Raw genomic sequence first — 16,554 nt, forward strand, 5'->3', positions numbered from 1 at the left:
CAACCTGAGATTTTGCATTTCTGACAAGCTCCTGAATGATGCCTCTACTGGCCCATGGGCCCCTTTGAGTAGCAAGGCTGTAGTCTTGTCCATCTTTGGATCTTCCCTTCACCGTCATCGATAACTCAGCCACTTTCAGCGTGAGGCCGTGAGGCGGCGAGGGATGGTGGGTGGTTCTCACATCTCTGTGCATTCGCATATGAACTCGCCACCTTTTCTCCAAAACCTCCTTCCCCTGATTATTTTTTTACTCAATTATTGAAAACCTTATTCTCAAGAAACCCGAGCAGCAACTCTCCCACTCTCTTAATTGCCCAAATATTTCTTTGGTGGATCCTGTTTCTAAATCTCTCTCTCACTGTGTCCTGCTCTCTGCCCCTGCCTGAGCTGAGGCTTCCCCAGGTCACGTCTCTTCAACTGGACTCCAGCCTCCTCAGGAACTCCGGGCTTGAGTCTTGGCCCCGAAGAGATGCTTGTACAAGGCAAACATGATCACGTGAGCCTCCTGCCTAAAATACTCTCATCATTCTCCGTTATTTAAAAATAAAATAAAATGAAAGTTCACTAAAATGGCATTTCAGGGTCCTTCTTTTTTTTAATTCATGTGTTTTTTGGCCATTTATTTTCATTGGATAAATGTCTATTTCCTTTGCCAGTTTCTTCAATGGGTTATTTTGCTGTTGTTGTTCAGTTATAGGAGTTCTCTATATATTCTGAATATTAACCTCTTATCATATATATGATTTGCAAATATTGTCTTCCATTCTGTGAGTTCCTTTACATTCTGTTGATGGTATCCTCTGATACACAAGTTTTTCACTTTGAAGTAGTCCAGTTTATTTATTCATTTTGCTGCTGTTGCCTGTGGTTTTGGTGTCATATCCAAGAAATCATTGCCAAATCCAATGTCATGAAGCTTTCTCCCTATGTTTTCTCCTAAGAGTGTTAGTTTTAGCTCCCATATTTAGATATTTGATTCATTTTGAGCTAACCTGTATGTAGGCTGTAGGGTAAGAGTCCAGCTTCATTCTTCTGCCTGTGGATATCGTGCAAAAGTTTTCCCAGCACCATTTGTCAAAAGGTAGCTACTTCTTAAGCAAGGTTGTTTTCGTGGGTATTTCCAAAGCAGTTTCTTACCATTTCAAAGGTCAGGTAGATAATTATTAAGTTGTACATCACTTAAAGGTTGAAGAGTACAGAAGATCTAAGATCATTTACATCCCTCGGGGGGGGGGGGGGGATAACTTAGCCTTCCAGGGCAAAGAAGAAAGAACTAAAAAATTGCAGGACATTCCACAGGTCAGAGTACATCTGCCTGGTTTTCTTTCTCCAAACTCCCGCACTCAGTTGTTTGGAGTGGCCTCCCTCTTACCTGACAACCTAGGAGGGTTGTGAGGAACATGTCCTCATATTTTCTTTGGAGTATGGTTATTTTGTTGACATTTGCTGAATCAGATGGTGAAGTTGGAAGATTTCAGCTGGAGAGGCAAACAAGGAACACTGACTTCCAACAGTAAGTAGACACGTGGCTTATTTCTGCTAATAGACTAGGGTAGTTCCTCATCTATTTTCACAAATAGCCAGATAAGCAAAGGTGTAATTTTTCTTAGGGAAAATAATGGTATTGAAAACAAATAGGAAAAAATGTGTAGAATTTTCTTCTTATACACAAATCATTTTTTTATCATTTTGCAAATAAGGCAAATATACAATTACTAGAAGATATCGCCAGGAAATTTTAAGAGAAATAAATGACAGATGGATGAACAAGGAGAATTTAGTTGAGTTGACCACAAAGTGGCGTTGTATGCAGTCTATAATTATTCATTGAGAAGCTTCATTTTTTTGGATTTAAAAAATATATATGCTAATTATTGATGCATTCTCTGGTTTGATTTACATAGGCCTCGAATGGCTACAGAGAGAGGAAATTTAGTGTTTCTTACTGGGTCTTCTCAAAACATTGAATTTAAAACTGGATCCCTGGGGAAAATTAAGTTAAATGATGAAGACCTTGGTGAATGTTTGCATCAGGTAATCCATTGGAAATATATTGAAATAATTTTGTATATCCATATATGGTCACTTCATTGAACAGTTCTACATTAATCCGTACCTTGAATCTTTAGCACAGGGGACAAAATTGGAGGGGACACACGTCTGTGTAAAGAGCAATGCCCTAGGGTTACTGATGGGTAGAGGGAGTAATGCTAGTCACGTGCAGGCTTTCACACTCTAGTCCAGAGAAGGTGCAGAGAGTAGTACTGGGGACTCCACGAGGAGAGCAGAGAATGAGAGGGCCCAGAGAAAGGAGCAGAAGTGACCAGAGAAAGGAGAAAAGTGACCAGTTCACTTTAACCACAGAACAGAGCTGGCCGCTTATCTTCGTCCTTACTGAGTGTTTGCAGTGCTCACTCTTTGCTGCATCCGGCTGGTGCAGGGTAGTGTAGCCCCCGGCAGCATTCAGAGCTCACTGTGGGCTCCATGGTGCTCAGCACTTGATGTGCATTATCTCATCTAACCCTACAGCTACCCCACGAGGTTGGCTTGATTACGACCCCATTTATAAGGGAGGCAAAGGAACCCTACGGCAGTTCTGTGACTTGCCCAAGGGCGCACAAAAAGTGGCCGAGCTCAGGATTTAAAACCTGGACAGTCCGATTCCAAGCCAGGCCTTTGAACCAGCACTCTAATCTGTTACTAAGGGAAAAAATGCAAATGGAAAATACCTTGATAGATTGTTGCTGAAATGGTAGATGGAATTATGCCGTGGCTATTTTAGTCTCGTGTTTGTTATACATGGCACTGTTTTGGTTCTTATAATAATGGGAAAGATCTTTGTGCTTAAAATAAAATACTGCTCAGATTTTAAAATTTTGTTCCTATCACATACGTAAATTTTTCACTGGCATTCTCTTCCTCTTCTTCTCCCTCATATTTAAAAAAAAAAATAGATTCAGAAAAACAAAGATGATATTACAGATTTAAAGAGGAGTGTGGTTGGTCTGCCTCAAAATATTTCTAGTCAAATCCATCAGCTTAATTCCAAGGTGAGTCTGACGTCTCTACCGTTAGAGCAAGTGGGTTCTCTTTAATTCAACTCTGTAAGCCACCATTTTGCAGGAGATACACCAACCTTGTGTCTTCTGTAGAAATCGAACACTGTAATTATGGACTTTTTGGTTAAATGACACAGCTCTAACAGAGGATGTGGCTGTGGTGATGGGCAGAATGTGGGAAATGCTGCGGCAAGGGCTTGTTGCCTAAGTAGCCTTGCTCATGTTCTGATAGCAGCCTTCTTAGCGGAGAAGTGGGTGAATCCCTGTCATTTATAAAATTTATACAGTCACTGTGTGCAGGGGAGCAAGGAATCAACCTATCAGTTGGTGGTTCTTTTTAAAATGGTTTTAAACAGATCTGCATGATGAAGGAGAAGGGAGGGAAGCTTGGAGGGGAGAGGGGGGAGAAGCGAAAGAAGAAACAAACAGGTAAAGCGAGTCCTTCAAAGAGGGTCTTAAGAAAGCATGTCAAGCGGATAAGATTTTATAGAAAATGCCTTTGAACCAGGTAACTGATGCTCTTTCCCTTCCAATTCTAGTTTGTGGATCTTGAGAGACAATTTCAAAGCTTACAGCAGGTAAGTCCCATAAGTACTGCGTATCTAACATCTTCTGTCTAAAATAAACTAGGATCATTGATGAGCCTAGTATTCCTACCTTAAGATGGAAGGATGATTAATATCAAGGACTTTGATTTTTCCCCATAATTTAATTCTCATTATAGTTTATGCTTCCCAAGATAGGATGAGGAACCTGGGTCTCGAAGAGATGAAGTGACCAGCCCAAGGTCACGGCAAGGGGGCATGTGAACCCTGGAGGCCTCCGACGCAGTTCAGCAGTGCCCACGCTCTTCCTCATGCCACCGCACTTCAGTGGTGTCGTGTGGGCTGACGTGAGCTGTATCTGGTCAGCTACCCACCCAACTTGCTGATTTTGGCATCAAGGACTAAGTTTTGAAGGCCATGTAACTTCTCTAACATTAAATTCAGGAATTTTGGGTGTATCATAAATATTCCAAATTTCCTTTAAAAATAAATTTGCTGGTAACTAAATTTGAACAGTTTCTTAGGGTATACCTTCTATTACTGTACTGCGTGCTTATAAACTAGTCCTTGTCAGTTCAGACTTTTTACCCCTTTTGTAGTAGGCTGGTGTTTTTGAGAATTTCATGGAAGCCATAACCTTCTCCCCAAAGAAATGCACAGAATGTCCCATATTTAAAATTTTTTTAAAAAGTCAGGGGATTCCAGGTTAGCAATCTCTGCCCTAATGTTCCATATCTGTTTTGATTATGCTTCAGATGTTGTCTTCTACTCTGGTGTTTTAAATTTGGCAAACAAGTTTATTTATTTCTTTTCCTGACTTTGGTAATGAATTGCATGCTTAGCCTTGATCTTTTAAGGGGGTAGCTAAGTGAATGAAAATGAGCGAGGAATCATACCTGTGGAGCAAGACAAAGCACTAGAGTTTCCAGTCTCCTAGAATGCTTCATTATTTCTACTGAACATCTAGAACTACAGGCCATGATCAAAATTAGCTCAGACTGTCCTTCTTACCATCCCCCCAGGAAGAATTTTTAATGTTTAAATGTAAGTGCCTTTACGCCTCTGGATAGGGCAAGTGCTCCCTGGGCACTACAGTCTCCACTATTCCCTATTGTCTTCCTCCTGACTGTTCAGTGATTCCATTTCCTGTTTGTCCCCCTTAGGCTTTTATGTTTCTATTCCCCAGACAGAGTTGCTTTTGTACACCAGAAAAACTTTTAATGAGATTGTGGTTAACATTCTTAATAGTGTCCTTTGATGAACAGGGCTAATTGTGGTGCTGCTACAAAGATAGACAAACAGCATAATGGAAGAAAACAGAGTCCAGAAAGAGACCCTCCCGTGTATGGTCACCTGACTTATGACAAAGATGGAGAGAGAATGGACTTTGCAATAAATGGAGCTGAGACATTTAGTTGGCTGTCCTCCAGCTCCCAGTTTCCTCTAGAATGAAAGGAACAGACTTGATTTTCTTTGTGAGTTGCTGAATATTAAAAAATATATAGTGAATAATTTGCTCCTGTTTTAATTTTTAAAACATAGAGTTAGACTAGGATTAGGTGAAATTAATGGGATCGCTTTCTTTGCCTAATCACTTGTCCTCTCTAAAGTTTTCTCTGCACCCCCCCAAACCATTACAAATCTTACAAGACTGGAACCGGTAGCTGACATATTCCCCAGGCTGTGCAGACAAAGGCGGCCTGTTTGTGACTCCAGTCTGAAAGTAGTCATGTGAGCATGAGAGCGGAGGGTGTATCTAAGCTGGTCACATTTCACACAAAGGGGCTGGGATGAAAAGGGTTCAGTCATCTTGACCTTGGGAGGCGGGGTGACAGCAAAAGATGATCCTATTTCAAATGCTTATCTGGAGGTACCAAAGATAACAATGACAGCAAAGGGACCGCAATTTCCATTCTCTTTTCTTAGCACAATAGGAATGTCCATTATTATTCCCACACCTGAAGTCTTTACACTTGGTGCCAACATATATGTCTCTGGTGGATAATGTTTTTCCAAAGAATAGAGGAAGAACCTTCTCACCTCGTGTTTCATCCCACCTGCGGCTAAGGGCATGTAAATAGTGAGGGAATATGAATAGGACCTATAGAAACACTCATTTTTTCACAAGAGACTGGATTTGAAGAAGAATCTAAGTAATTGATTTAAAACCTGGGGGAAGACCTCGGTGACTGGAGCAAAATGTATTTTTATATACACACCTGCAGCGAAACACGCCTTTCACTGCTGCCCACAGCAAGCGCGATCGTCTCGCTGACCGTCCTGTCTCTGTTTCAGACGGTGGACAAAAAGGTTTGCAGCAGCAATCCCTGCCAAAACGCTGGAACCTGCCTCAATCTTCATGATGCCTTTTTCTGTATCTGTCCTTCACAGTGGAAGGTGAGTCACCTGGCCTTCGGTTGAAAAGGATGGTGAGTGAGCATCTGTGGTTTCCTTGGAATTGTTCAAACATATTTAATTTTCCAGCCAAAGTTTCTAGGAGGCTGTGGTCTTCTGAATCACAATGAATTATACGATGTATGTCAAAATCCAACAAAGGCAGGCATGAAATACAACCCACTAAATGCTAAGCCTCTTAAAGAGGGGTTCCCGTGAGTGGATAACTGCATGGAAGAGCATGCTATTTCGGTGAATGTTCATTTAAATTGTTTAGCATCAAACGTACTAAAGAAATCTGACATAGCCGTGTGAATGTTCTTGCTCTGTCCTGTTAATGGTGAAGATGTTTCTGACCTGTAATTAAAATAAACTTGGTGAGTATCCCAGGCACAGCGCCATCGTGAAATGAGAATTTGTTTGCATAGGACTCTTCTTGTGTGATGGGTGTTTTCTCATGAAGAGCTCTTGGGCTCTATTAGGCGAAATCTGAGTTCCAGAGGAAGGATAGCCAGAGAGTAATATTAGTACTAGTATTATTGTATTTGGCTTGACTGAGATGTCTTCACTGCTGTGGGTAAATCCTTGAACATCTCATTAGAACTTGGCCCCAGATGCCTCTGTAACCTGTGTACCTGCCTTTGTTCTTTACATGGACACAGGGTCCTCTCTGCTCAGTTGATGTTAACGAATGTGAGATTTACTCGGGAACCCCCTTCAGCTGCCAGAATGGAGCCACCTGTATCAATACAATAGGGAGTTACAGGTACCTTTTTATTTTTTTTCTCCCTTTCTGTATTTTTTTAAATTTATTGGGATGACATTGGTTAATAGGATCATAGGTTTCAAGTGTGGGTTTCTATGTTACAATATCTGTGTACTGCACTGTGTGCCCAAAATCAAATCATCTTCTGTCACCATGTATTAGGCCCTCGTCACCCCCCATGCCCTCTTCTGCTATTTTTTTCTTTAAACAGCAAGCATTAATTTTTCACACTCATGGTTCTTAGATTGGCCATGATGGCTCTGCTTCAGTTTAGGTTTGGTCTGCATGTCTTGTTCTTGGGCTGGGGCCTGAGAAACAACAGCTACCTGAGGAATGTCCTCATGGCAGAGGTCAAAGGCCTCAGAGGGTTGAGCAGAAGCATGTAAAGGCTCTTAAAGCTTTGAGTAAAAACTATCACTTTTGCATATTTAAAAAATATATTAGGATGTGTTTTTCAAGAACTACATCCCGTAGTTTAGCGCATCCGGGATTAACTATCTGTATTAGCAGCAAAACTAGGTGCTCCATGGGGAAATATGTGGCTCTTATTTAAAGTACACATAACTGTTCACCTAGAACAAGAAAAGCTACATCCTCAACTCTCACCCCACAAAGAAAGCCTTTCTCCAGAGGCCCTGAGGAACTGGAAGAAGCTGCTGTGCTAGCATAGAGAGTAAGGATGGCATGGCACAAGATGAGGCTGTGCTTAGTAAGAGTCAGAGATTGAAGGAGCACCCACCTAAGAGGAGCAGGTGTGGATGAAAAAGGGGTTCCAGGGAAAGTAACCTCTCGGGGTGATTTGATCATAAATTCCTAACTGGGCAGGTCATGCTGGGCAGTGAGGCCTATAACTTCCCTAGTAAAAGGCTTGTCTTTGCCTTAAGCACAGCCTGTCCATTGTTTCTGTGCATCTAGGGTAACACACTTTTGAAAGGCCCCCCTCGGTCTAAAGCTTGACCACTCTCAAAACAGTATATAACTTTATTCTATAATCCAGGTTTTGCCTTCCTTTCTCCCACCTTCTTGTAATCTTCCTTACGTTCTCTCCTTAATCTCAAACGAATAAAAGAAAGTGCAAACTGTTATTATTATGAACATTTTTCTCGGTCTGTTGAGATCTTGCTTCCAGGCATATCCTGGTTTGAATCAAATAAATTGTTATAAAAATTCCCCACAGGTTTGGAGATTCTTATGTCACCAAGGGCTACCCCACTGTAGCAGTGAGCGACTACTGTGCTCAAGCAATAGATATAGTAAGGACGTCTTCATTCAAGTGCATTGCCACATGTTTCCCACAACAAGATCAGATTGAACTGAGGTGTTTTTTTTCAGATAGTTAACTCTCACTGCCTTTCTTCAGTTAGTGACAAGGCCCCTCGCCACATGCAGCTCCCATCTTCTCTTCTGACTGACCCTGTCAAGTGGCTTGTCTACAGCACTCCCCTGCTCAGCTCAGGCTCTGCCCTCACCAGGGAAACTTCCCTTCCCCTGCATCACAACACCTCCATGTTCCCGTCAAATTCTAGGAATACTGGCTGACATGCTATCTTTCTGGACAAACAAATCCAAAAATTTATGATAGATCAACATCAAACTTTCTTCTGTTTGAAAGTGGTTTCTTAAAATCACTTTCTAAAATATCTCTCAACATTATCTTTCCCCATATATTGGTTGGTCCCTTGTACTCTGTGATTATTAAAAGATAAAGAAATTGGTTTTGTCACTGCATGAACGGTCTTTCAGTGTTCTCGGGTTTAATCTCACCAGAGTGAAGAGCAATTATTTGCTCTTACTAGTGTCTCTGCTCTCTTGTCCTTCAATCCCCTCACAGTGATATTCATTCTGTTCTCTCCAGCAAAAATAAGTACAGAAATTTTGTTTTTTCTTTCCTGGTCACCTGTAAACACACTATTTTTTCAAAAAGCAGTCACAAATCTCTTTTTCATTTAATTGATTTTTTTGTTCTTTTGATTTGATCTTAAAAATGTTTTGTTCCATCTAAGTTATAAGCTTAGCTCATTGAAACTCCTGATAGAAGAGTTGTCATTGTGTGAAACCAAAATTAACCACCTCTAACTTAAATTAAGTATTATGTTACTAAAGAGCTTTTGACCATCAGGATTTTATTTCTCATTTAAATGACCCTCCCCCATTCCTGCTTCTATGAACATTCAAGCTTGGGCCAGATCCAGAATGTGGGTCTAATCTTTCATTCTCTTAAAAGCTTTATCTCCTGATATATGTTTATGGGCATTTATCAAGGAGAATTGCTGCCTGTAGACATTAGTGGCAAATGTCCCGACTCCTAGCACTAATACTTTATTGCCTTCCTGATATCTAGGAATGTCTTGGAAATTAGATCTCACCCTGGCCTTCATTTATCGTCACTGTCTCCTGGGGTCTTGCAAGGCAACAGAACATCAAAGGTGTGCAAGGGGGGTGAGATCCATAGCGAAGGCAAATTTATTTTATTCCACAGCACATTATGTCCCCACCAAAAACGCCCACCCCTGCAAATAGAAAAGAAAGCCTTTAGCACAGCTATTTACTGCATGCCAGGGGCGAGGATTCTTTGTCCAGATACAAACGGGAGGGAGAATGCTAGAGATTTCTTTCTGCTGTGAGCTGCCTAAACAGTAAACAGCAGATTCAACTCTTAAGAGCAATGCTGAATTCTCTCTTGCACCCACCTCAAAAAGACAGCCCAGAGACGCGCTGTGCTGCCTCTCGAAATGGTTCTGGTTTCTAATCTCTGCCCTTTATGGATTTGCTGGAGAATAGTAGAGAGAACATTTAAATCTAGTTTCTTCCTCTTGATATGGGGATAGTTTATGAAGCCTCATGAATTCCATTTGATTTTCTACAACATAAACTCAGGCACACGATAGAGACTTTTGAAGGAATAAAAGTACGTAGAAAAATGCGCCTGAGCATAAGATTAAATTCTTGCTTATGGAGCCTGTGTCATGAAACAGCCATCACTTAGAGGCTTCCGTGAGTTCTATTAATTATGTGAGGTTAAATCCTCATTAGTCAGTAGCTTCTCCGAGGCTGGTAACCCCTTCGGGAAACTCTGGACATTTGCTAAAGTTAAACTTGAGGGGCTGTTGAATGATCTGGAGCTGCAGCAATGGGGTGAGCAGTTTTCTCAAGGGCTGGGGCGTCCTTCGCTCTCTAACTCTGGGAGCCCGTTGACTTGGGGACAAAGGAGTCTTTATTTAAAGGGATTATAATTCCTACTTTGAAAGATAAAGCACTGTGCAACTGCTAATTAACTGACAGCCCTATTTCATAGGGAAGTTTCTGGTTAAAATTCTTTTTTAGGGTAATGAAATAGAGCAAGGAACACTCTCAGCTGTTTCAGCCTAGGAGGTCTTGCGCCTCCAGGCCTTGCTGGGACTGCTCCGGGCACTCACAGCCCATACTGCCCCACTTCCCGGTGCTGCTGTTGCCCCTTTGTTCTGAAGAATTGACTTTTTTAAAAAACTTATCATTATTGTTGAAAGTATTACAGGTGTCCCCCCCCCTTTTTTTTCTTCTTAGTGTTCTGCTTACTTTAGGTTAAGACCGCCCCTGGGGTGCGAGTGTGCCAGGCCTGGGTGGTGTGTGTGTGTACTTCGGGCTCGGAGAAGTCTGTCTAGAAAAACGGTTGAGTCCGTTGTTTGTTTTCCTTTCTCCAGGAATACAAGGATCATTAGCATGTTTTATTTTCTTTATCTCCATTCTTATTACTGGTGGATTTTAAAACATGGAGAGTTTAAACCATGAAGATGGTCTGGTTTTAGCTCAGATAGTAGTTAGGTATTAAATTTATTACCTCTTTCAGTTAGTCGGTTGTGTTAACATTGAACCATGGACTCTAAAGCAAGTTAAATTATGACTATGAAGGCATATCTGCCCTCTTCCAATTGCCAAGTGTACTTGTAATGATTTTGAAGACTGAAAAGCCTAGTTTGTTTTACTGGAACCAAATCAGCAATAGAAGGTCATTACGAAAGTGACTTCTGCAGGGAGGTGTACAATTCATTACTCTTTTTCTTTAAAGGCCATGTCCAGATACTTTGAGAATGCATTTTACATGCAAACAGTTATGCTAAAAAGACATAAAAAGGGAAAGTCTTCAACTAATTTTACCTTTCTGGGTGTGGGAATGTGACTTGGAAAAACAATGGTGCAGGGGTAACATAGGCTTCAGTTTTAATCAGCTTCTACAAATTTACAAATTCTGTGGCCTTGGCCAGTGTGTGAGCCTCACCTGTAAAGTGGGACTAATAATACTTGTGTTTGAGAATCACAGCAGGGGAGCCGATAGTGTAGCACAGGCCTCTTTCTCCCCACGTCTTTCTTATCACATTGTCTAAACTTAAATGAGAAGTGTACTTGGTAGGTGTGCGGAGGAGAGTTTAGGATTTAAATGAACTCATCTCCAGGTGATAACAGCGAGTGAGAAGGAGGAGAGAGATAAAGTGAGAGAATTCAACTGCAAGCCCACGAACCAGAATCTCCTCTCAAATCCCAAGTCATTGTCCAATAGTAAAGCCTTTAGTGATAAGATAAACATAATTTCCTGAGCACTTCCTACAGGCAAATGTCTTTAGATCCTAAGATGAAAATAGTGTTTACAGATTGCACTATTATTTTATAAGAAATAGAAGCAGAGGGAGTTATTACATTGTCTGAGATAAACAGTTATAGGTCTGGTCAGTCAGGTGCCATGAGGTCCAGAATACTCAGGTCTTTCATACATGATAGACTCAGAAAGATAGTTGGTTTAAAGATGTAAAAAAGATTTTTGGCAGGTGGAGGTGGTGCTAAAATAAACTTTTATCAAGGGAGCCACCTGGATCAAATGCTCAAATATGTATATGAAATAGCCTGAAGTTCTATAATCTCTAAGAATCTAATTAAATTCTCCAAAAGAATAACCTTCATAAGGATGGGAGAGAGCAAAGGTAAGAGAATATGAGAGGGAGAGTATGGAAAGAGAGAGGAAAGGAAGACAAATAACTTTTGGTAGGAAATGAATAATGGAATTTCTTTTTAAGTTTAATCATCTATTACTATTAATCTATGACTTAATCTTAATGAGAAAGGCATCCCTGGGATGCTCAGAAATGTGATTTTTTTATTGGAAGAGCTTTTACACAATTATATATTGGTGTTGCAAATTGCATGGGACGTATGCAGACCAAAAAGGTATTCACTTATCTGAAATTCACATTTAACTGGGCATCCTGTAACTTTATGTGCCAGCTCTGGCAACACGTCACTTGGGTGCCTGAATGGTACCCACCATATCCTTACTCTCCATCTCTGGCCACATTCATTGATACCTTCTTCATAGATCCCACTCGAAGGTGCCAGCCCAGCAATTGTTTCTGGGCTCCTCCATGGGCACGCCAAGTTCTGTGCCCCACGTGTGACTCCTGATGCTTCTCAGAGAGCCAAATTCCCGTTTCCCACACTGTCAATCACATGCTTGTTTTCATCCATGGGCATCGGCTGAACTTGTGCCTCAATGGGTGTTGTTAAAAGAGCGTCTTTACTTGTAGAGTGGCGCCTTTTCCAGAACCCTCAGAAACAAGTTCACGGTTCATGGCCATGCAGCTCCTCCCTGTTCCTGGCCTCTGACCCGTAGCCTCAACAGTCGGTTTCCTCCAGGGGGTCCAACGCTGTCCAAACAGGGACCTCTGGGCCTGGCTCTCCACTCCATGCCCTGTGCTCAGATACGTGGAAATAACATTGGGCTCGGGGACTCGTCTACCCCTTCCACCTCCCCCAGTGCCGTTCTCAGACCTTCCACGTTGCCTTGGAAGATGCAGTGCAGATATAAAGCTAACCCAGCAATGTTAAGAATTATACAAAGCTTAAAGAAAATTTCAAACAACTTTGCTTATTTGGTTATTGTCGAACTAAAATCTTGTAACAAAGCACCTATGGCCAGCTTGGGTATTATGTAATAATTACTTCTTGTGAGTTAAAATGTTGCTATGAAAGAAGTGTTACTAAGTCCAGTGTATCTCGTGGATAGAAGAAGTATTGCCCTTTGTAATATAATAATAATTATCATGGATGTAGATACCGTATTGCTTGTGGGGCTATACAATCCTGGAGAACACTCGGGAAATTATCAGCTCTGTTAAGGTCACCTGGGCTTACCAGTGGGTCCACTAGGACAAATGATGAATGGACTTGCTGATCTTCTTAACCATCGGGATCAAACTCTTAGTTTACAGCTGTGGGACCTTTGAAAGATTTGATGACACGATAGCAGAAAAATTCATAGTGGCAGTCTTGCCCAGACAGTAAGTCCTGCCTCTCATACTAGTTGAGACGATGACATGTTTACTGATCGCACTGCTCAAAGCAGAGCAGAGGGGTTTCCTCCCAAGACTTCAGCCAGTAAATCTGGTTTGCTGGTTTATGCTTCCATGTGAACATCATTGACTTGAAATTGGAATTATTATTTTTTTATTGATGCTAAGAAACAGGCGCTCACCCTGACACAAGCCCTGACATTGCACTCTTGTGTAACCAACAGTTGTCACTGCTCACCTGAGACGTATGGCCCACAGTGCGCATCCAAATACGACGACTGTGAAGGGGGCTCCAGGGCTCTCTGTGTCCATGGCATCTGCGAGGATCAAGTCCGAGTACAGGCTGGAGAGGTGGGTCCTTTCAGACAGTGACTCCTTGGAGGGAGTCAGGGTCATTTGTCTGTCATCTGGGTGACTGTGTGCAAGCATGGCCCTGTGAGGCTGCAGAGGAGAAGCCACTGCAGGGCACAGGTGAGGAAGAAGATGAGGGTTGTCTGTAACTAAGCAGAAAACTGGATCCAGAAGTTCAGAGTTCATTATATAAATGACTAACGTTTTTATTATTCCCTCATGAATCTGTCTGTGAGATAAGACTTTCTCTTGGCCTTGTGAGTTTTCACAGTGACAAGACATGGAGACACAAAAGGCCCAGTCTGGTCAGCCACATGCAGTGTTAAGGAGTCTGGATTTTTTTCCTGGTCCCTGTGACCGCTGCAGACTCTGTGAGCCCACTTCCCTGATGGCCCTGTGCTTGGGGTCCTGACAACCTTGACTCCCGACCCTCAAGGTCACCCAGTCCCTGCCGCTTGGCCTTGCATGAGACCTTCCGGTCTTTATTTTTAGTTCTATTTTTTCCTATTTACACGATGGAAAATGGTTCCCTTCCAGTGATGGTGGATGGGAGGGGAAGGAGAGACTTGCAAAAAGGAAACAAACAGAATTGATTTTCCAAGGTCTGTGCCTACATGGGTGTTTTTCCCTCTAAAAACATAGCCGGCTGAGTTGATTGACTTTAATTATATTGACCTGCAGTTCTGGATTGTTGTTGCTCTTTGCCTGGCATCTTTGGGGCAAATTATAGGTTTCCCTTACTCTGAAATAAAGATGTTTGTCTTTTTGCGTGGTCTGGTCTAAATGCTTAATCCTATGGGAGGGAAAAGGGAAGCCACTCGATTGCCTTATGGAAATGGACGTTGAGGGATAAACAGTCGGGGGCTTGGTGAGATCCTTTCAGAGGCTGTCTTGCTCAATTTTCTTGGTTTTCTTTATTCACGCTCTTGCAGCCCAAGTACAGCTGCATCTGCGATGCTGGCTGGACGTCCCCACCCAACAGCCCCGCCTGCACGCTGGACATAGACGAGTGCAGCCTCCGGCCGGCGCCTTGCTCAGCACTTGTGCGGTGTTTCAACACCCCAGGCTCCTTCTATTGCGGGGCCTGTCCCACAGGTACGTGGGCACGTCTACGCCCAGCCAGAGGCACCGTGCCGGGTGCCGCCCGCCAGCCAGGCAAGGTGCCAGAACCAATCTCCCTCCACTGCCCCAGGATAAGAAGGCCCTTCTTAGGAGGCATCCCAGTCCAGTTTTAGGTCCTATTTCACTCACTCCCACTCCAGACCATCTCCCTGCTGTGACAGTTGAACAAAAGGAGTGGGTGGTCTGTCCCAAGCTGTGCTAGAGTCAACCATCGGGGGCAGGGTTAGCCATGGTTTGTAGGTCAAGCATTTTATGTTGACATCAAACTGACTAGACTTGAGACCAAAAGACATGGGTTCTAGTTGCACCTTTTACACCAGCCAGATGTTTGTAAACTCGGGCAAATTGTTTGCCTCTTAGTGTCTCTGCTTGAGTCCAGCAGTTCTTGCCTGGGTGTGTCATTAGATCTGTGGCCTTGCTGTATAGGGATGTCCAGCTCCATCACAGACACATAGGGACCAAATCTCCAGCGGAGGTCAAATGTGAAGTCATTGAAAACGTGACTCTGGACTCAGAGGGTGCCTGGGTGTGAGTCCCCACCTCATCCCTTATCACGGGGGAGGGGGTGTCATTACCCACTTAATGTGCCTACTATGAACAAAGTACTGTGCTGGGTGCACTGGTAGGAATTAACCAGATCTGAGGGAGTTTACAAGGCTGTCTGCACTCCTTGGGTGTTTAGAAAGTGGAGCACAAAGACGATATAATAGCAGCTATTCTCTTATGGAGATGTCATTAAGGCACCGTGCTAGGCAATTTTTAATTCTCGCAGCTACAACAAAAACAAGAAATGTCAGCAATTCGTATTATTCCCATTTTAAAATATAAGAACTTGAGGCTTAGAGGAGGTAAATAACTTACCCAAGGTCACGTAGCTGATAAACAGCAACATTCACACCCAGGTCTGCCTGGCTGGAGCCGGGCTGTGCTGTTGAGCACTGTTCTGATCCACCCAGGACCCGCCACCTACACCTTTATTTAGTGGCTTTCCTTTCGGTTTCCTGAACTCATGTTTAGAGCTTGTAAAAGGCTTGAAACATTCTTGTAGTTTTGACCATTTGAATGATGAGTCATTAAACTTGTAATAATTGACTAAAACAGAAATGTTTAGAGTAAAACATTTTCACCTTCAGTCTCCGAAGGAGACCCCTGTGGCTCCCAGTCTACCTTTCCTCTCACTCATACAGACACATGGACATATGTGCAAGTTTAAAATAATTATTTCTGCACATTGGGATCACATCCTGCATGTTATCCTAAAATTTTGTATTTTCATTGATTTCCTTCTATATGTGTGTGCATATTATTAAAAATAGTTTATAATATTCAATGGTATAGATGAGTCATAATACAGCAGCTGTGCCCTATTGACCATTGCCTATTTCTTTATACACTGGCACTTTTATCCGTGTAATAAATTTTAAGAAGTGGAATTGTTAGTCAAAAGGTATGTATTTTAAGGAATGCAACGAATGCTGCTAGATCTCTTTCCAAATAGGTTTTATTAATTTAACTTCTGACTAACAGCATATAAGAGTAACCCAATTGTCTACCTCTTTGCCAGAATTTGATTCTAAAAATTTAAAACAATTTTTGCCAATCTGATAGCTGAGGAGGGTATTTCATTTTAACCTGTAGCTCCTTATCGCTAAGTAGGTTTTTATGTGTTTTTGACTATTTTCTTCTCTTCTTTATTGACTCATCTGTAGAGTTAACTTTTCAAATCTTCTTATTTTTCTAGGCTGGCAAGGAAATGGATATGATTGCCAAGATATCAATGAATGTGAGATAAATAATGGCGGTTGTTCTGTCGCTCCACCTGTTGAGTGTGTGAATACACCTGGATCTTCCCACTGTCGGGCCTGTCCACCAGGTATGACACTAAATTTCCTGATTCCATTACACACAAACTGTACATTTAAAAACAGGATCTTTTCCTCCATTTTAAATATGACTTCTATCCAAGGAGATAAACTGAACAGCCTGGAAGGTTTTACTTA

At 42.1% G+C, this 16,554-nt stretch overlaps 1 protein-coding gene across 1 annotated transcript in view; it reads left to right on the plus strand.

Moving 5' to 3' along the window:
- Window positions 1-1,339: 1,339 nt before the first annotated feature.
- The window catches only part of CUBN (cubilin), a 258,721-nt gene continuing 243,506 nt past the window's right edge, over window positions 1,340-16,554 (plus strand). Inside the window, exons 1-9 of the mRNA XM_081135485.1 lie at window positions 1,340-1,513; window positions 1,905-2,034; window positions 2,955-3,050; window positions 3,599-3,637; window positions 5,900-6,001; window positions 6,661-6,764; window positions 13,306-13,432; window positions 14,365-14,527; window positions 16,296-16,427. Of these exons, the coding sequence (XP_080991611.1) occupies window positions 1,401-1,513; window positions 1,905-2,034; window positions 2,955-3,050; window positions 3,599-3,637; window positions 5,900-6,001; window positions 6,661-6,764; window positions 13,306-13,432; window positions 14,365-14,527; window positions 16,296-16,427 (1,006 nt within the window). The 5' untranslated portion in view covers window positions 1,340-1,400. The remainder of the gene's footprint in view (window positions 1,514-1,904; window positions 2,035-2,954; window positions 3,051-3,598; window positions 3,638-5,899; window positions 6,002-6,660; window positions 6,765-13,305; window positions 13,433-14,364; window positions 14,528-16,295; window positions 16,428-16,554) is intronic.

This window comes from Miniopterus schreibersii (assembly GCF_964146895.1).
Source record: "Miniopterus schreibersii genome assembly, chromosome: 1".
Taxonomy (NCBI): Eukaryota; Metazoa; Chordata; class Mammalia; order Chiroptera; family Miniopteridae; genus Miniopterus; species Miniopterus schreibersii.